This window comes from Harpia harpyja, chromosome 10 (genome assembly GCF_026419915.1).
Source record: "Harpia harpyja isolate bHarHar1 chromosome 10, bHarHar1 primary haplotype, whole genome shotgun sequence".
Classification (NCBI taxonomy): domain Eukaryota; kingdom Metazoa; phylum Chordata; class Aves; order Accipitriformes; family Accipitridae; genus Harpia; species Harpia harpyja.
Window position 1 is genome coordinate 5,808,414 of NC_068949.1, and position 20,426 is coordinate 5,828,839.

At 46.6% G+C, this 20,426-nt stretch overlaps 1 protein-coding gene across 6 annotated transcripts in view; it reads right to left on the reverse strand.

Annotated features, from left to right (window-relative positions):
- The window catches only part of ASCC1 (activating signal cointegrator 1 complex subunit 1), a 38,660-nt gene that overhangs the window by 17,923 nt on the left and 311 nt on the right, over positions 1–20,426 (reverse strand). Inside the window, exons 1-8 of one of the 6 annotated variants that reach the window (XM_052798475.1) lie at positions 20,021–20,374; positions 18,745–18,863; positions 17,390–17,489; positions 16,387–16,484; positions 14,758–14,936; positions 7,312–7,448; positions 4,955–5,074; positions 852–976 (exon numbers count right to left, since the gene is read on the reverse strand). In XM_052798475.1, the coding sequence (XP_052654435.1) occupies positions 852–976; positions 4,955–5,074; positions 7,312–7,448; positions 14,758–14,936; positions 16,387–16,484; positions 17,390–17,489; positions 18,745–18,863; positions 20,021–20,106 (964 nt within the window). In that variant the 5' untranslated portion in view covers positions 20,107–20,374. The other 5 variants (XM_052798479.1, XM_052798476.1, XM_052798477.1 and 2 more) reach the window with 5 other exon arrangements.

Below are 20,426 nucleotides of genomic sequence, written 5' to 3' on the forward strand. Positions count from 1 at the left end.
CACAAACCATCTGCTGTTATCACTGTCCACACAGAGACTCAGAGAGGCAGTAACTGGAGAATACTCCACATAACCTATCGGCATTGCACAGAGGCCACTGCACCAGAGAAAGCTACGAAAAGCTTTAGTGCAATGCTGTTAAGGCTTGCAAACTACACACCAGTGCCAGAGCATATGCATGTTTACACACGGAGAACAAGGCTGTAATATACTGCCCCTCCCTAAAGGCAATGCATCCGAGGCTGCTTTATAAAGTAATGTGATAAGAACAATGCTACAGACTGCTAGAGCAGACAATCTTTTGGCAGAGACAGCAGACACTATACACTCAATAATAGCTCATATTCAGCCTCATAGCCGTCTGAATCTGATTTAACGAGAAAGAGACTGGAATCATGTTCCTAAACCAACAGGCAATCTTTAACTTGACAAAAGAGGATCATGTTTTTGTCTTGTTTAAAGGTCAGTAAAGCACATCGAGTTGTTACTGAATTTCAATTTAATGTTGGGGCACAGAGAGCCCAAGACTTCACATGGTACTTGAACGCATTCCTCTCTGGCCCAGATCTTATGAGTGCTACTGGTCAATACAGTTTTTGAAGCTATGACGAAGAACCTTAGAAAAGATCCAGAAAGTGCTCAAAGAATGCCTGCCTTCTCCAGCTCTGCTGATTGCTTTTTCATTTGCTTCTACATTTTATCTACTGACATCCCCCCACAGCCTTGTAGGTATTCTCGAGATTAAGAAAAATCACAAAATTAAAAAAGCAAACATAAAAGCCAACAAAAGTATTTCCTGACCAGTGGGACTACTTTAAATGCATTTATCAGTAAGGATGAAGATTACACACCACTTGGATCTTTCCTGAAGAGAGTGTTCATGACTGTAGCATGCAGTTTCACTCTATCCCATTCTTTAAGCATCAGGCCAGAGGCCACAAACCGCTCCACCAGTTGATCAGCGATCACCTGCAGTCTGGGAAGGCAAAAAGAGAAAGAACAGAGCCGTGCAAACCAAGGAGAAACTCCTGTATCGTCAGCTTTTGGTTTTCAGCCAGGGAGGGCAGCATGTGTGAAATGAAGTCTCTGCATGCACATGAGGAAAGGGAGCTAGTCTCTGATGGAAAGTGAACAGAGCTATCAGGATTCAGTTCTAATGGAAAAAGTTCTGGCTGTTTTGCAAAGCTTCCCCGGCGATCACTTCTGCTGAAAATATTCCATGAAGAAGGGCAGATTTAGCATAGCGGAGAGCCTGTTCACAGTGACAGATGTTATTGGGACTTGAAGGATGCATCTTTCTACTGCCAGGGAACACAGTGTGACTCTCCTTACAAATGCTAAAAACTGCGGACCCCCAGGGGACTTAGGCACCTTGACTGTTGGAGGACCTGCTCTGCTCAGGGACCGTGATCTGTACAGTGCACCGGCCTGGACCTCAGACCCTCTCTGTCCCAAATAAGCAACCCAGTCAGGGGGCTTAATTTCTGGGAGAGCCCAGAACGTGGTGATAGAGGGCACAAACCCAGACAGCACATCCTGGTGAGTGCTCCAGCTTCGGAGCTAGTGAGCAAGCAGAATCAAAGGACTTGCTGCCACCTTTTTGTCTGGCCTTGATCTGCGATGAAAGCGGCCATGGCTGCCGGGATCTGCAGGCAGACTTGTCCTAGGATAGGCAGGAGGACCACACAGCTGATTAGAGCAATGCGCTCATGTATCCTATGTCTAAAGACCTGAAGGAACTTCAAGGCTGCTGCTGCCCCCACAAAATTTCTGCAGTGCCCTAGCCTTACCAAAAGCAGCAAGGATGTGCTAGAACAAGAGCTTCCTGTCCCTGAAAACAAGGCAAGAGGGTATTACTCTGTGCAGAAGAATTTGGGCTTCTCTCACTGTGTCCGAGGTGTCCGAGACAGCTCTCTGCTCCACCAGGTGCCACCACTTTGGTGTCTCTCCTGCAGTGGGAGAGGCAAAGTGTGGCCTCTCTGAGGCTGGCCCCCAGAGCCTGGGGCTGCCACGCTCCAGATGCCAGCTCCTACCCCACCGCTGGTTTTGTACTGCCCCTCATGGGCTGCCAGCCCCCATGTGACGATTTCAAGACTCTCAAACTACCAATTGTCATGGTTTTCTACCACTTTCTGGCTTTACTTCAGTGATTTTTAGAATTAGAAATGACAAAGATTAAATGAATATCATTACAGACAATACTAAAACAAATTAACAGAGAATAGTTCAAGTGAAAATGGTGCTTTATTACGTTATAAAGTTAATCAAGGAAATAAAACAAATTAGAATGAATTATAATGAAAATTATTTTCCATGTGGGAGGCATCAGAGCATGATCCCTCTCTCAGTCTGAGCCATTATATGTGCAGAAGGGCTTGCCAACCCCCAATTCTGTCTGCAGTTATGCAAGCTAACTCAGGGTAAATCAAATCTCCTGCTTTATAGCTTAAGCTGATCAAGATCATCCAAAGACCAGGAAGGAACTCCACCCCTCAGCTATGCCAGAAACTACACAGAGCTAGCAAGACGTCTTGCATGAGACAGGAAGGCACACACCTCTCTTAAATGCGGGCTGCAGCAGTCTGATCCAGCACAGCAAGCCACGTGGCTGCCGCTCTCCTCTAGTATTGGCCTTGCAGCTGAGAAACTCTGTTTTCTACCTGCTTTCCCCATTTCCCTGAGCAAAGCACAGCATGTTTTAGCAGGCAAGAGGTGCATGGAGCTGCTCAGCAATGATTCATCTAGCAGACGAGAAAACGAAGCAGAGTTTTCTGGAGGGAACACCGTTTGTCCCGTCTTCATAATCACTGTTTGTCCAACACTGTGTCTGCTGGAATCTCAAAGGAAGCAAAAGAAGCATTCACTGCTCTCCATCAACACAAAAATATCTTATTTCCCCTCTGTGAAGATAAATGTTTTCTGGATGCTCACTAGCATTTTAGGAACCATATTAGGGGAGAAGTGCCAGATGAATTAATTTGCAGGTGAGGGCAGGACCAGCCTGGACCAAGGATAAAAACTTGAAATCACTTGGCCCTTTCTGAGCACGCTGCTATCCAAAAAGGAAAAAAGGTGTTGCAGAAAAGAAGTCTGGCAGCCTCCTGGTGCCATGCAAAGCACGAGATCTGGGTTTGGTCAAAACCTCAGCTAACAGATCTCTGTGAAGGACAGAGGAGATATCAGCCCTTTCTCAGGAGGGCAGGTACGGGTCATTTTCAGTTTCAAGGCAAGGTGGATTTGAAGAACTCATTTCTCTCCCCTGCCAAAAGCAGCTCTGCCACCCCTAATGCACATCAGCATTTTCTGCTAGCATTACGGCTAAGTGGCTTCTCAGCAAAACGGATACAGCTGGTATCTGAAGCAGACCACAGTACTAGTACCGACAATTCAAGCTGTCCCCAGACACAGGCAGACATCACTGTCCACTTTAGGCCCTACTTATGCTCTACAGGATTTTTCTACCAGCTCCTCAGGTCACAGACTTATTTTCAGATGCAAGCAGACTCGCAAGCACTGCACCTCAGAGATGATCCAGAGCTCGGGGTGACTCAGGAGAAAAGAGGCCCATACCTCAGCTCTGAGAGCTGACACTTCAGACGCTTTCCATAACAAACCCACCGAAGGGCATTTGGGTCATCCAGTGTCTGCCTCCATCTTGTCTTTCTGAGGGCTTCTGCCTTGTTTCTCCCTGCCCTTCTCTTCTGCCTCCTGGCTGATCTCTAGCTTGTCCTGGTTCTCCACCCGCCCCGTTTGTTTTAATCTCACTTCTTTCAGGGTAGAACAGACTTCAAAGTGGAAGAGCCAAGAAGAGGAAAAGATTTCAATTCCTGCTGCCTCCCAGCAATTCTTACATTTTCATTTTCCCACCCATTTCCTTATCCCACTTCCGATCTCTTACTTCAACATAGCCTCCAAAGTGCGGTTTTAAGCAGGCCCCCCCACCTTGTCTCCTCAGCCCTCAGGGAAAGGAGATGCCAGAACATGTCCTTTCCTCCCTGAGCCAGTCCCTACTTACAGCCTCCCTCCTCCAGCTGCACTGCTTCATGCTCCCCTGCTAGCTCCTGCTGTCCTCTAGCAACGGCAACAGACACAAAATGGCAGCACTGCCAGAAAAAGAGAAGGCTAAGGCTCAGGGAGAGAAGGCTAAAGCTCTTTTGGCTACTCCCCTACCCCCTCCACACCCATCTCACAACTGGCAGCATGGAATACAACAGCTCTTACATTTCCCTAGTCTTCCAGAAAGCACTAAGAGAAAAGACAGTGCTGCCACTGGTGACATACTTGTCAAAAACAAGACAGAGGAAGGTTGACCAGACACGGCCACATCCCGGGCAGCACTGTTTGTAGAGCTAAAGCCATCAGCCACAGTGGCGAACAGCATACACACATGCACTGACACCAATCAGGCTTCGAGATTTCACACCAGCAGCTCAGAAGACAGACATTTCACACCCAGCGCCTGTTCTGGGCTGCTCACAGACACAAAAACGGACTCTGTAATCAAGTCATGCTTTTCTGAGGACCTTCTGGTGTAACTGGGTCTTAAGAGTAATTAAGTGCTGCAGAATATGCCAGGCTGTCTAGATTAATCTGGATTGCAGGTTGGGAACTAGACAGCAGAGGCCAAGTTGTCCTGCCTTCTAAGTCATCTCAGGAGTATCTCCTTGGCCATCTTATCACCACACGAGCCACGACACCATTATTCAATCTGACAGACTGCTACAGAAACAAATTACATCTTTCAGCCGCACCACCAGTGACTGATTCAAAGAGCAAACACATCACTGCCTTAACCGGTTTAGGAGGCAAGAATGACTTCATCTTCCTGACTGCTGACCCAAGGACTGCTAGCAGTACCCAAAAGCTTCAGACGGCACAGGGTTTCTCTGGCACACTGCTACTGCTGCCGCAGCACATCAAGGAGGAATGAAAGAAAGGAGCATGGGGAACTCACCTGTCAGAGCCATCCTTCATGTGGACTTTCGCGTAAAGGACGTCCGTCATGGCAGGGTCATCGTTCATGTACTCCACTCCTGCCACCTCCACAGTCAGGGGCTTGCCTCCAGCAATTTGGCTAAAATGCAAGAAATCCCTTATGTTAAAAAGTGAAACAAGACACCTGCTTTTGAAATGCAACACAAAGTACTCCTCATGCACACACTAAATATTTGGTTTTACAAAGGGAATGACATAAAATAAATCTTTTGCTACAGTTAAACACAACTTTGTGGTTAAGTGGGACTTAAATGCTATACAGACCATACGGGGCAGTGAACTCCACTGAGGAGATCTTTTCTTTCCCGTATCTTTCAGGTTGTTTGCATTGAAAAAAACCAAACACAAAGAAGGCTCCCTAATTTCTAAAGCTCAAAAGGCTACAGCTGCTATTGTCTCATCATCTCAAGAAATACTGTAAAAACATTTAAACTCATACGTTCAGTGTTTCAGACACACATTAAGTCAACTTGTCAGTGTTCACAGGCCATCTCAACAAGAAGATCTCCATTTACATCTCAGAAAACCCATCAGCAGTAAAATGGTACAAGTTCTCATTCCAAAGAAGCTCCTGCCTTCCCTGTGAAGAGAGCGATCGTGACACAAAGTCTCCAGCTCGTTGATTTTCGCTGGGAAAAGTACTTGATACAGAATGCAGTTTTAAGTACACTTCAACATCCACTTACAAATGCTGGAAGTAAATAGAGCTGTTTTAAAATCAGCTCCAGCTACTCCTGCAGGAAGGTGAAACCAAAAATGCGTGCAGGATGTAATATGCACTCCCACACCTGCAAAGACACTGTGAAGCGTATCTGCTTCCAAACACGCCACCTCCTTGCCTTTACCACCAGAACATCACAGGGAGGCAGGGCACCGCAGCGAAAGCTCCCTGTGAGTAAGTGCCGTTGTCTCATTTAACGCCGAGGTCTCGTGGAAAGTACAGGGAGTGTCTGGGCAGGCAGAAGTAATAAACACGAGTTAACAATGTGAGCGTGACTTTGCTCTAACCTTGCTCACTTCTGTTCAGCTTGCCCGAGAGACCGCCTTTGAGTTTGTTTCTCAGCAAAGCTTCCCAGGTGGAATAAGGAGAGCGCGATTTCCCCTTCCAGTACGTTTACTGGGAGGAAAACAGCGCAAGTGTACTGTCATGCACATCACACCGAGAGTGCTAAAGGCCACATATTCTAAAAAGGGTCAAAAAGGGCACATCTACCCTCACATGGCACTACCTGCATTTAGAAAAGTAAATGAACACTAATGAAAGTTTATGTGGGTGGAAGGGAGCCTAAATTAATTTTCAAAGTCTATTGATTTGGGTGTGGCAGGGGAAATAACCTAAAGGTTACATTCAAGTGTTGATTCCCCCTCCACTAAAGGAAATAGAGAGTAAAGATTTTCTCTGCCTCAGTTCAATCCACTTATGAGGAAGCTGGCACTTTCCAAATACTGTGGGCAGAGCCTCCCCCTGGAAAAGCACTTGCATTTCTGTTCAACAGCTGAACAACTGGCGCTGTCATTTTAAAGGCAGAGGTATGAATTTTGGCCATGCGTTAATTCCCACAGATATTAGCTGGCACAGCATGGCTAATTCTCCATGCACCAAGGCAATAAATAAATAAATAAATATGAAGGATCTGTGCTCTATGTGCAAAGGCTTTGCAGAAATAAATAAATAAACCAATCCCTCAGGCCATCTCCAATTTCTAAGCTGAACAGAGATAAGCTAATTACAGTGTCATTCAACCACATTTACAGTTAAAGCCCTAACATCTGCAGCTCAAGTGTTAACAGGCAGTGAGAAAGCCCAGGTCCTGGAGCAGCACTGAACGCTTCAGACTGATTACTCACACGGTTCATGCTGGCTTCCCTGCACACAGCTCCCCGCATCAAGAAATGCATGTCAAGGACACCTCAGCATCTGCTCTGAGGCAGGAGGGAAGCAGCGTGCCAGAGCCCACTGCAGGCAATGTGCGAAGGTAATGGAGCTCGTCCCTCCCTCTACAGCAGGCAGCGGACAGCAGCAAAAATTGCTCACGCAAAAATAATGGGGACGCATGTGAGAAAAAGAAATGAGTAGAGCAGGTTCTCAGGGAATGCTGAGGGTTTGAGCTGAGCTGCAAGATGCTGTAAGACTCTTTGTGACCACTGGGTGATTTCTTCTGCTCCCACTTGAAATGTTTCAGCCTTTTTCTAAATTTCTAGAGTTGAAATAGACTATTGAGCTGCTTTTCTCTTCGCTGTCCCTGGTCAAAGACAGCTTGCTGCTTTTCCCCCCACAAATATCCTTGGTGATGACATCCCATTTTTATCACTTACTCCACAAAGTCCTCTTTGCATCGCTGTAGGAGGTCACACGCTTTCTGGATCTCTTGCTCATTCAGAAGTACCAGTGTCCCAAGAGTCAGGTGAAGCTTTGCAGGGTTCTGGAACAGGCTGCTGCTGACCCCATGATCCTACAAATCAGTCAATCAATCATATACAGGTGTCTTACCTCACACACACCCACACCCCCCTCCATCAGAGGGATAAATACTACAGACAACAGGTACCAAGCCACTGGCACAGAACCTTTTCTCTCTGCATCACTGGTCAAGTTGGTAGTGACTCAAAATGAGAAACAAAATTTCACAGGCTTTGCAAGCAAGCGAGCTCAGCCTGACAGGCGAGGTGCAGCCCCCCACCGCACACACGCTCCCTGCCTGCCTTTTCATCAGAGCTGCTGAATGGCAGCCTGGAAGCTCATTACGACAGGCTCTAACTCAGGACCCAGGAACAGCAGCACTCACTCATACAGGATTTTGAGAGACTTCCACAGCTGTCAAAGTGGCAGCTGCCATCAGCAATGAACTCAACACAAGTCAGCACAGATTTAAAACTTGAGTTAAGTCCATTTTTTGTGCAATAAAGCTGGAACCAGCTGTAGTGACAAGCTCTAAATCGTCTCTAAATCCTGTCTAAACACAGGTTGCACCTCACAACACAAGCACAGCTAATACCAGCTCTGATAATTACATTTTTCTTGTTCCCATGTGCCCTATAGTTTGCCGAGATGAATTAAGTTTAAATTCCCTTTATAAGAAGAGCTACGTGTTGTTGCTGGGGAAGAACTGTTCCCAGGTGGAGCAGTGGTTACATTCAGCTTTAAAAAACACGCTCTTTTGTTCTAGGATATTTATAAAAATACCTCGAGGACGGTTAACACACCCATATTAAAACAATTATTTCCACTTAGTGGCCATTTCCCATCAGCACATTAAGTAACCTCCACTTTTAACTCCAGAAGCAGCCAACTTGCCAGGCCACTAAAGCCTTTCTCTGTCTGAATAAAGTTCACTGACTGAGAATGACAGCTTTGAAGTTTCTAGCTGTGCTTCAGAGTTTGAAATAAAACCTTTCAGATGTTTAAACACTGCAGTATCTCAGCCCGTCAGAGTTTAATGCCCCACATCTCACTCAGCATTTTTCATGTCTAATGACAACATCCATATTCTTCTTTACAGTGGTGCTTATGGGCTGGACAGAGATGAGCCAGCCTGCAACATGGAGGCCTGGGGCTTGCTCCAGCAGCTGCAGGCTGGCAAAGCGTGGTTGTCCCCAGAAAAAAGAGAGCATGTATGTACCTTCCACTGCTGCTAATTACTTTACTGCTAATTGAAACCCCAAATCGTACCATGCTAGTAGCGGCAAAGCATGTTGCAAACCTCAGCACTGTGCAGCAGCCTGAAACAAGCACGGACTAACTATGTCAGGCACATCAGGAGCAAAGGAAAGAGGGAGGGCTCCATCTCACTTCTCCCCACCTTCCCCTCACTGCGGTAAAAGCCTTGTGGCTTCCTTGAATTCATCCTGCTATTAACATGCAGGACAGGACATGACATCTCTCCACCAGCCGTTTTTCTCCAATGGTATCCGTAGCCAGAGAATATTTGGCCTATCACAAAACAATAGCTCGGGTAACAGAAACTGAGAGAAAGTTCAATTTATCCTTGCCATGGACAACCAGTCACTCCCACAGTGTGCACAGATGATGTACAGTAATGAGAAAGTAGTTTGCAGGTCAGAAAGCAAAAGCCCTACCCTCATTTTCTGCCCCAGCACTATTTGTACTGTAAACATCAACCTGCCCCAAAAGCACCATTTTCCCCTGAGCTTTCCAACACCTGAGTGTGGGCTGATAGCTGACAAAGTGATGGCACGTCACCTCCACAAGCCACGCTACCACTGCTGGGGAGATTAGCAGGCAAGGGCAGTGCACAGTGAGCAGGCCAAGACCTAGATAATCTTCCTGGTTTACTCCCTAGTATTTCAGACAGCTCCTAAAAACCCTGCTTACACCCCTACTCTTTCACAGGCCAGCAGATCCCACTTCTCCCACGCATAAAATAGATGCTACGTCAGAGGTAGCTCTCCTTGGAACAGGCAACATTTCTGCAGGCGTCTTAGCAGCCCTTCATGGCTGGATGCTGCTCGCCAAGATGCAAAAAAGGTTGAACCCACTTATTCTAATCCCAGATTATGATATGCTATCAGCGACCGCTGTGTCGCCTCACAGGAAGCTGTCCTGTCCAGTGGTATCAGGCCTCTGCAAACTGACCAGCAGGGCCAGACAACAGCAACGCAGTGCCTAGAAATATGTGTTCATAACTACTGCTAAGGAAAAAAAAAACCTCCTCCTCCAGGGAGAACAAGCCCAAGAGAAGTGATCCTATCAACACTGTGATTTTGGGACTTTATGGACATCTTCCAAATACCTAAGGAACCTTCTCAAGGTAACCTACAACCATAAAAGCAGGAGTGAGGAGTGAGATTCAGCATCAGAGATGGGCAGAGGGATCCATCGGGATCTAAGCCATGCTCTCTGAGTGCCTCTCGGCGACAAGCTCCTCTTTCACCAGTTTCCTCCCCCATGCAGTGGAAGGTGGGCACTCCTTCATAGCACAAGTCACAGTGGCTTGTGGCAAGTGGCGGCTTCCAGCCCTAATGAAAGCAGAGCACCAGATTAGGGAAGGCAAGGTGTCACAGCAGGGAATCCCCATATTCTACAGGGGAATCTGAAAGCAGCGTATTTGCAAGAACTTGCTGGCAGATGCAAACACATAAAACAGACTCTATCATCTCTCTAAAAATGTACTGTTCAAACTTGGGTTCTGTACCGAGAGGCAGGAAGAATATCCCCTTTATGCACCATCCTTATGTGATGACTGTCCATTCCAGTTTATGCCTCTCCCTGCCAACTGCCCTGTCATGATGAAAAAAACAACTCATTTCCACTCAGCCTTAAAAATTCATTTTTCTTCTCCCTCCTGCTACTTAGACTTCCACCTTCGCTCTTCTCCTTTAGAAGGAACACAGAAAGGGTTTTATCTGGAGTCTCCACCTCTCTTTGCAAAGCCCAAGCATGTTGTTCCTCCAAATCTAAGGCCCTGTAGTAGTGAAACCATAGACCACAACACACTTCAGGCCTTCTACATGACAAGGCAAAGGATCAAACTCCTTAGCTCTTCCTCCCTGGCTGCATTCTCTCTACTGTCTTAAGAGCTTCCAATGTTTGCAGACAGCTTTATGTTTTTGGTTTTTTTCTTAATAGCAGGATACTGCATGCCAGCTATATGCCCTCTCCCACTCTGATCCACAAACAAAGGAGCGAGCCAGAAAAACAGCATTTCCTCAGAAGTGACTGAAGAGCTGCAGCCTGATAAACCCCTCCCATTTTCTGTCCCTTCCACTCTGAGATATAATATCTCATTAGCAATGTTTGATATTTACAGGTTGCCATATATTACAGCAATCATATTTCTTTTCCATGCTACATCTGCAGCCTGTTAAGACTGCAAATGCTGTGCTTGCACAGCTCTGAAAGACCCAACTGTGATTTTTCACGGCAATATTACTGCAAAATCTCTTCCCTTTTCCACCTGCATACTCAGACAGACATTTCAGTCCTCCTCACTCTGACACTTACATGACTGTGCGAGGAGAATTCCAAGGTCATCCAGTCATCCCGACTTCCCACTGCACCACATCAGTAATGAGCCTGTCCAGGTGAGCCACCTCCCCGTATTTATATTAAATTAGCCTCAGAAGAGCCTCCCCTCAGCCCTGCTTCATTGCCTGGCAGCCCTGACCATACAACAGTGTGAATGACACCTGAAGTGTTCCATATTTCAACACAAGGTTCATCTTATAAAAGGTCTTAAAGACACACACAAAAAAAAAAGTTAGAAAGCATATACCCACCAACACAACCCTATGCTATAAAATATAAATGAATGGTTGTCATGGTAACTGCTTCAGAGAGAAATAGAGTCCCTCACAAATGCTCAATGGCCAGAAGAAATCCTCACATACGCACACCTGGTCCTTTTCCTTCCTTACCGTTATTACCGAGCTTCATTCAAAGCCTGGAGTTTACCTAATTCTGCAATGTTTCGCACCAGCAAATTGCACCAGGAAGAGAAGTGCACCGCTTCTGTCACTGAAACCTATTCAGATTTCTCCAAGTATCCTGAGAAATCCTGTTGCTTTGGACAAATCTATAAGCTCTCTTATTGCTCTGTGAGGCACAGTTTTGAATTACTGTTTTTCATTACTGATGTGCTTTCTACCAGACCCTGCTGTGAGATAAAGTGGTATTAGAGTGGCATTACCGGCTGGTGGAGTGATTGAGAGACATACGGGGCTGCAATATACTCCTTGAACTAACAGGCAGCAATATATCTGGAAACCCTTTTCCTAATACCAGAAGGAAGGGCAGAAAAATAAAGCACCATATATTCCTAGGCTATACATATGCAAACCCCCAAATACCTGCTACTGACCGAATTCTATATTTCAAACTAAAAATGGAAACTCTAGAGCTGATGTAAGCAGTAACAGGAACATTTCAGGCCCTCCTGAGAGGCACAGGACACCAAGCAGTGCTAACACAACCCCGCAGCTTCCAGGCCAGGGCACCTTGTGGCCACGCAGCATGGAGAGCAGGAACTACAGCCCCAGACCTTCTGCCTCCACCCATATAGATGTGTCCTGACATAGGGCAGCTTCAGCTGCCACCATTTTGGGAGATTCCCCAAAAGCACCTTGATGACTCGGCAGCAGCAAAAGGCACGCCATGTCTTGAGTGCCACACTCTCTCGGAGATATTGCTATTACTGGTATTAGGAGGATTCATGCCTCGGTGCTGGTTCTGAGTACAGTTCAAGTCTGAGGTTACTAAAAGCCAGAAGTAGCTGTTAGGCTGAAATGTGATCCCACATGCACACCTGTGCTGCAGGGTCCCTGACCATGAAGCAGAGCCTTGCAGGACTCAGTGATGTCCAGACACAGAACAAAAACTGCAGGATAGAGAGAAGGTCAGGCAAGAGGAGGAAAAATTAACATGACTAGCCTGGTCAGCAGTGGTCTCAGCACTCCTCTGACAAAGCTTGGGTTTCTGCAGCTTTCTAGGGCAAGGGGCATGTGAAGGTTTGCCGATGTTCCCAGCCAGCTCCTTCAGAATGAGACTGACAACACTGGGGAAAGCACCAAGGTAAATTGATGAACATGTTTCTAAGTGGATGGCAGACCTCCCCGCCTACCCAGGGATGCAAACTGATACTTAAGAGTGAGCAAGAGACAAACAATGTGGCAGAGACACATCAGGAGGGGTCTGGAGAGCAAGTAAGATCACCAGCCGAAGCTGGGCCAATGGAGGGCTGCAGAGATGCAACCAAACCAGCAGGCAGGAAAAACGAGTGCTCTGCAAGGAGAAGAGCTAGTCCTGCGTAAGGCCAGTGTGTTGCAGGATTAAAGACACAGGATGAGAGCATGAACGACAGCATTAGCCGCAAAGGTGAATAAAAAAGGCCACATCTTAGAGATGTGACACTGAAAGGATTCACCTGACACCGAGGCAGCCTGGAAGCCAGAACCCAGCAAGACATATGGGATGACACTGAGGTTACTGCCCTGTACAGCAGGCAGGTCTGGGCTTGCTGTCCATGGAGAGGGACAAAAGAGATCCAAAGGACCTGCTGGCAGACAGCTAGAGGGAGGAGAAGGATCAGATAAGTGGAGTCCAGGATGCCAAGGCTTCAAGCAGAGCAGGGCCAGACCTTGAGGGAGATCAAGTGAAAGGACTTTAACAGCCATAAGCCCAGGTAGAAGGGGATAAAGGGCAAGAGAAGCACCAGCCTGAAAGCAGCGGTCTCAGTCCAGGGCCAACAGCATGAACAGCCACTACCAGAGCACCATACTGAAGTTACCGGCCCCCCAAAGAGCCACTTCTCTCCCTGTAACTTTGGTGTGCTCCCACACAAGGTCTAGAACTAGAAACCAACAGAGGGAGCCAGGCCACCACTGACGCCAGCCGGAGCTCCAGCACTCTGTCCAACCAACACTTTCTCAGGCTAATGTTTCCATCCCCCTGTCTTCAGGGCCTTCCTTTAACAAAGGTAAGCTTTAATAAAGGTAGCTGCCGCTGGCTAATGGGGATAGACGATCGAGCCAGTGATACCCTCCTAGCCCAAGGAAAGGGTGCTCATGGCATTGCACTGGTTGCTAATCCCTGGATCTGTTGGCCAGTTTCAGTTGTATTTAACATCAGGTGGAAACACGAGTGATAGAAAGCTCCTAAGATGTCATGGAAATAGGCAGCTGGGTGTAGAAGAGGGACTTAAATCAGAACTGCCAGAAAAGACAAGACTGCAAAGCCAGCTCAGTTCTGCTCTCAGAGATGAGACAAGTGACGTGCAAGTGACCATGAAAACTTGAGCAAGAACTCGTATTTCCTCAGATAGCAGATAATTCACACCCACGGCATGAAGACATAGGAAACTAAACTTCTTGCTATCTGCAAGACTATATTTTCCCCCTGGAAAGGCACAAGCAGAAGTGATGGACACGAAGGTAAGAATATCAGCCCACAAAACCCTGCTGCGTGTATGCAATCTAACCTGCAGCGGCCACAAAGAGGAACCCTTCTCTCTTGCCTAGAGATGTCCTCCCAGCAGACTCAGAGGACACAGCAATTTAATAATACTGTTCCCTCTCCTCAGCCTGTCCCTGTGCATTGACATACCACTTCTGTCAAACTAGAAGCATGCTAAAATAGACCAGGGAATACACAGCTTTCACGTCGTTCTGTTCCTCGTTTCCCTATGCCTAACTATTTCCTGCTGCTCTCAGTGCAAGATCTGAAGGCAAGTAGGAGGGACTGTCAGCACAAAGTCTCATGGGGAAGAAGGGAAGCGATTAGATTTGCAGGATGGCATGTGCTACCAAGTAATTTCTTGCTCAGCTCCGGTAATGGCACACATCTTCCTTCACTCTCAGTAACCAAAAGAAAAGTGAAACAGAAGCAGCAGCAGACTTGTGAATTCCTACATGGTTTCACAGTTCTGTAGAAATTCTATAAAATGTAGAAAGGTCCACTACATTATTTAGTGGTTTTCCTATTAAAAACAAAAAAACCCACCAAAAACAACCCCAACCCTCTTTTGAATCTTAGATATCCTCCCACCTAGGAAAATCTCTAAGGAGAACAAAGTATTTTACTAACAATTTACTAAGTAAGCCATTCTACTTTCCAGAAGATTTCACAACAGCACTCAACAAATTCACAGCAGATCCGCCAACTTAAGTAAAAGGCTGTTAAAAATACATTCCTAGGAAATAGAATAGAATAAGGCCTTCAAGGTAAACGCCAAAAAGCTATCTCAATAAATGAAATGGTACTCTGCTGAAGGGCTTCCACTTGATTTTAATTCTCCTGTGGATCCTTACCTTTGAGCATTTCTCCAACACTTCCTCCTTGAACTGCAGGAACTTCTCCTGGATGGCAGGCTGGTTGAGAGCGAAGGACAGGAAGTGTGTGAAGGGCTGCTTCTTACGGAAGCTGTCCAGGAGAACATCGATCCGTGTTCGGGCAGAGATGACACCGCTGCGATGCTGCCCTGTAATCACTACAAGGAAACAAAGCAATACCTGTCTGGTTTCCGTGAAGCTACAGTGAGACTACTGACACCCATGTCCATGCAAAACAAAGAGTAATTAAATGGATCATGATTTTACATGATGCTTATCCATCCACTTTAAAATATCAATATTGGAGGATATTGTGAAGGTAAGAACATTTCACCCAGGAGATGACAGGAGGAATTAGAAAAACCTGCACAACAGCACCTCTCTACTGTTAGCCCTGGGCTCACTGAAGAAGCGTTAGGAATTAAAACCCCCAACCCTGCACAGAGAAATCTTGCCAGACTCCATGCTTGACTTAAAATGCCCGACACAGCTGTGCTTTCCTCTGTAAAGACAGGATGATGGCATCAAAAGTATCCCTCTGCTCTCAAGAAAGTGAGCTCTGAGTGCCTAAACAATAACCAAGAGTCTATCATTTCAGTGGCTCTTCAGATTTCTAAAGCATTATTTCAAGTTTTCATAAAGGCAGTCAAAGCGAAAGAGAAAAGAAAATCTATCAAAGATCAAGATGGCCTATATTGTTTGTGCATGCACTTCAAGGCACCAAACAGAGAACACTTGAGCTTGAAAGGAAAGAACTGCAAGGAGCAAAATTTTCTTGGCTTCCTCTTATTACATGTTTTCAACATCTCTCAACCTTCCTAATAGTCCTTCACGGTTCTCAGGAAGAAGTCAAGACCCACTTCTTGAGAAGTACTGCCACATTCCTCTGCAGCACCACAGCTGGATCCCCCCGTCACTTAGTTCTCACAGCTCTACCACGAATGTAACTGCACACCGTGCCAATTATCACCGGAGCGTGCGTAAGGGGCCCTCCAGATATCCATTCAGGCAGAAATCTACATGGGCCAGCCCTTATGAGCAACACCTCCTTCCTTTTTAAGTCACTGGAAGTGATGAGAAGGAACATACGGTACAAGAAAGCCTGCTCTCACTATCAGGATCAAGTGAAGTGACAACACCAGAAAGGCAGCAACATCATCAACACACTTCTCATATTAAAGCAGATGCTGAAGTTTTTTTCGTGCATAAACATACAACACGGTAACTTTTTCTGGATGTATATTACAGTTTCTTAGTAATGGAAATGGTATTATTTAAAAAACAAAACAAATCCAACACATTCAGGCCCAAAGTTCTCAAGCCAGTCATTTAAGGCCCAGAAGTGACTTCAGTGAGACTATTCTATTCTTCGGATTAAGATTTTTTTTTTTCCCCCAAAAAACCTTACACTGATTTATAAGCATTTATAGACAGAAAAAATAAACTCAAGAGAAAAGTGAAGTAATTTTCCCAGGGCCATAAAGTGAGTCAGTGCCATGTCAGAAGCAGGAATTAAAGGAAAATCACCTCCTATACCCCCTCTCCGCTCAGATCATGTCTGTGCAAGAACTAATGAGAGAACACCCATTTTGTGCATGTTAAACTCACCAATTTCTCCTTCCACTCCAGGCTTGGGAATGCTGATGGAGGTTCGAGTCTCTGTTTCTAGTCTCTTCTTGGTTTCCCCTTTCTTCCCAATGATGTACCTGCAGGCATAAAAGTCCAAGAGAGTCACCCACACAGCGTCGCTGGGCCACTCTCCATCACGTCTGTCCAGCCAGCAGATTAACCGTGTCACAGATCAACCAGGCTCCGAGATGGCTCCAGGCAGCTGGGTGCCCCTGGGCTCAGTATCTCTGTGCTAGAGAGAGGCAGGCACCCAGCTCCACCAGCAGGTCCAGGCACAGAGGCTACTCCGGGACTCCACACGTGACCAGCCCAGGACCACCGGACAATGTTGACCCGTGGCTCACAACTGGCTTAAGCTAAAACAAGTCAGTCGGTCCATGATAGCTCTGCACAGCACATCCTGCCACAGCTTATTCGTCAGCTGGGTTATCCCTTTTTCTCATTACCTCAGCTGATGAAGAACTAAGGGCTCTTTTTCTGCTTTTTGCTTTGCTCGAGGTAGTCATTTGCCAGCATCCAAATACACAACAGAACACTTTTCCTTCTCTACATTACTGTCAAAAATAACTAGATAAAGCTTTGAACACTACAGGCTTCCCAGTAAACATCAGATTGGAGTCAATAGTCAATTCCAGTCGTGTGTACTTTCTCTCAAAGCTTTCACAAACTCCCCCTGCCAGGCTGCTTGCCCCAGTTCTTCCTCCCCTTCTCCTTTTATGTTCAAGGGAAGAGATGCTCAAAAACTCTCCTGCCAGCAAGAAAGCACCACCTGCTGTCTCTGTCACAGGGAAGGCTAGGAGTCAAGCGTGGCACAACTGCACTAGAAAGGCATTGCCAATTTTCCCTTCCCAAATGCTAAAATCCACATCACGGAATACATTTCAGAGATCTGGCGCTTACCCCGACCTCAAAAAAATATTCTGCGCTCAACTGCTTCCTCAGCCAGTGGCAACTCAAATAAACCAGAAAAACGCAGGCTCACTTGTATAATGGGCTGGGAACGTCCACTTTGCACTGGAAGCCTTTCCCAGTCTCTTCCACCACAAAGGCATCACAGGGTTCGTCTGCGCAGTCACTAGGGCCTACCAGGAAAAAAACAACAGACCTTGTACAACCTCTGTAAAGTTTGGCAGCGCTTTATGTAGGACAATAGTCTCACAGCCGGCTTCTCCCAAGGTTAAATAAAGGAAAAAAATGGACTCCCCTCCATTGTGGCTAAATGCTTTTTATTTTACCTTACTACCAGCTCCGGAAAACATAATGACTGCTTCTAAATCCACCGGGCTGGGAGGCGTAGGAAAGCAGTAGTTACAGCCCAGGTTTTCTCTCAGCTGGAAGTTGTGCAACTACCCAGTGGGAATGGTCTCTTCTCCTGGCACAGTGGAGGCCACCAGCCCATTCAGAGACCCCAGCAGGAATTTAAGTCACAGAAGAATACAAATAAAAGGTGAGGATAGTTTTGGTTCAAGGGTTCAAGTACGGTGTTTTGGAAAAACAGAGAAATTCTCACACCCTCAGCATGGAAGAATAGATGCACCTTTCATCCGTGGGCCATTCAGTCGTGCCTGTTAGGACCAAACATGACTTCCAGAAAGAGGCCATGGTTTCCATCTCCTCTCCAACACATACAGGGACTAATTTGGGTGGCAAGCAGGTTATTAAAGCTTTGTTCAATCCGCTGAAAGGCTGGGTGGAGGGAGAAACAGGACACAACAGCCACAACCCTTTCTATTTGAGAAATAACAGCTGAGCTTTTCTGTGCCCACAACAACTCACCCAGAACTACAACAAACAAACAGGCAGAAAGATAAAGTATAATACATCAGAACAGGAAGAATTTTGCCCCCCAAAGAGGTAACACCTTCCAAAAGCCACATTATAAGAGGCCAGTTCTTCAAGGGGCAAACATTGCAAGGACAGAGGATCTTTAGCGAGCAGCTTTTACTCCTGCCATATCTGCAAATAATCACACTACCGAAAAGAAAGGCACTTCAGGAACCTGGGGAAAACAGATCTATGGAGCTCATTTTTTTTCCCTCTTTAGTGGAGATCTTTCACAACCAGCAAACATAACCAACAGTCAGCAGCAGCACAGTCACCCAAACCCCCATTAGGTAACTGGGATTACATCCACTCTTTGGTCAGCAGGATCATCAGGGACCAACGCAAAGCATTTTTCCCTCTCTTGAACACCTCACTCCACTGCACGGGCAGGTCCTTGTGCACATAAAGATGTCAGAGACAACACCAAGAGCTCCCTAGGTCCCCAGTGTCGATGCTTTTGCCTGTAGCACGTCCTGACAGCACCACGGTCACCCCTCACGCAGCACTCTCTACCTGCACAGAAATCCTCCTCCTCCTCCTGCTGGTAGGCCTGCTCTTGAATGAGATTCTTCCTGTATACTCGCCCCCCGATCCTTATCAGGGTGGGTCGCAGAATGTCCATTTTGCTCCTCCTCCTAATGCAAAAACAAAGATGGCTTTGATAACTTATGCCAAGGAGAGATAAATTTCAAAGTTTCCTCGTGAATAATTTGTAAGAGGCATCGGGGGAGCTCTGAGAGGCTCTGAGGTAAACAGTGAGGTCTGTATCTCCACAAGAGCAATAACTCCTCCTGTGCATATGCAGGAGAGACTTCAGAAAGGCAGTACCTTCTCAAACCTCAGGTCACCCATTCAAAGACTAATTTTATGAGAACTTACGGGTATACTCGTAAAGCACAATCAAGTAAAACCAGGAAATTTAAGCAATGGTAAGATACGTAATGAAGCATCAGTTTTTTTGCCCCTGCAAGGAGGTCAGCAGCTGATCACCGCTGTCCCTGAAACTCACAGGTTTTAGCTAAACTCACTGCAGCCTCAGTCAATGTGCCGTTTCAGCACCGTTCAGGATTCTGAACAGTTTCACCTCATTTTCCATAGCTGCAGACCAAAGAGACCCCAGCCTCTTGCAAGGATTCCCCTACAGCACTGACCTCTCTCAAAACACCTGTCACCCTCCATTAGATTCTCAAAAGGCCTAAGGAGCTTTTCAAAAGCAAACCCAGTTCCCTGGATCTGCTCAGGAGGCGGCTGGGGAAGGGAAACAAAGCGCTCCGAGGGGTTGGCGCTGGTGGTGTAAGCTGTTACACGTCCTCCCTCCACCTCAGAGCACTGTTGTAAGTTTGAGGCATACACATAAAAGTCTTACGCTACCCCGCAGTATTCCAAACGATATTAGAAATACAGGGCACAGAGTTAAACTTTTTACGGTGGAAAACATTTAATGGTTTAGAAGCAAAGAACTGGCAGTCATCTATCGGAGACTTTACATCTTCAGTACTTTAATTTCTACTTTCACTGAAATTGTTAACATTGGGTATCTCAGTTTGCCTTGTTTTTTAAAAAATAAATTTCTGTTACTCACAAGACAAAGTCTCCACCAAAAAATTCGCCTTTGTCAGAAGGTTTACCTGGCCGCTACAACAGAACCTGACAGGAAAAATTGAAGAGCTTGCCTTTGAAGATGCATTTATCCTAAACTGGATTTATTATATGGGGTGACACGAGGTTCAGAAGGTTAATGCTCTTCCCCTCAATTAAAGCCCCACCTTCTGAAATGACTTACAACCACCTGAACTTAAATAAAAAGGCATTCCTGTAGTTGAAGGGAAGAAGTGCAGACGTGAACTGTGCACAGAGGAAGACAGAGTAAGCCATGAAAAAAGCTCAGTGGTTTTGGCTTCCCCCCCCCCCCCAAATTGCAGAGCCGGTGTCACAATTTCTTGATACAGGACTTTTAAAAAACACTCAGGAGCGACTACACCCCACCGCACCAGCAATGCCTGACTGACTGACTGGGGGGGGGGGGCCTTGGCTCTCCACGCATGCAGGAAGAGGGATCGGGCCAGGCTCCTGCTGGAGCCGCGGGGCTGACCGGCAGACAGGGCACAACAGCCCTGAGGAAGAGCGCCGGACCAGCGGGGCTCCCCCGGCCCGGCCCGGCCCCCCGCGGGGCAATGGCCGCCGCAGCCGTTACC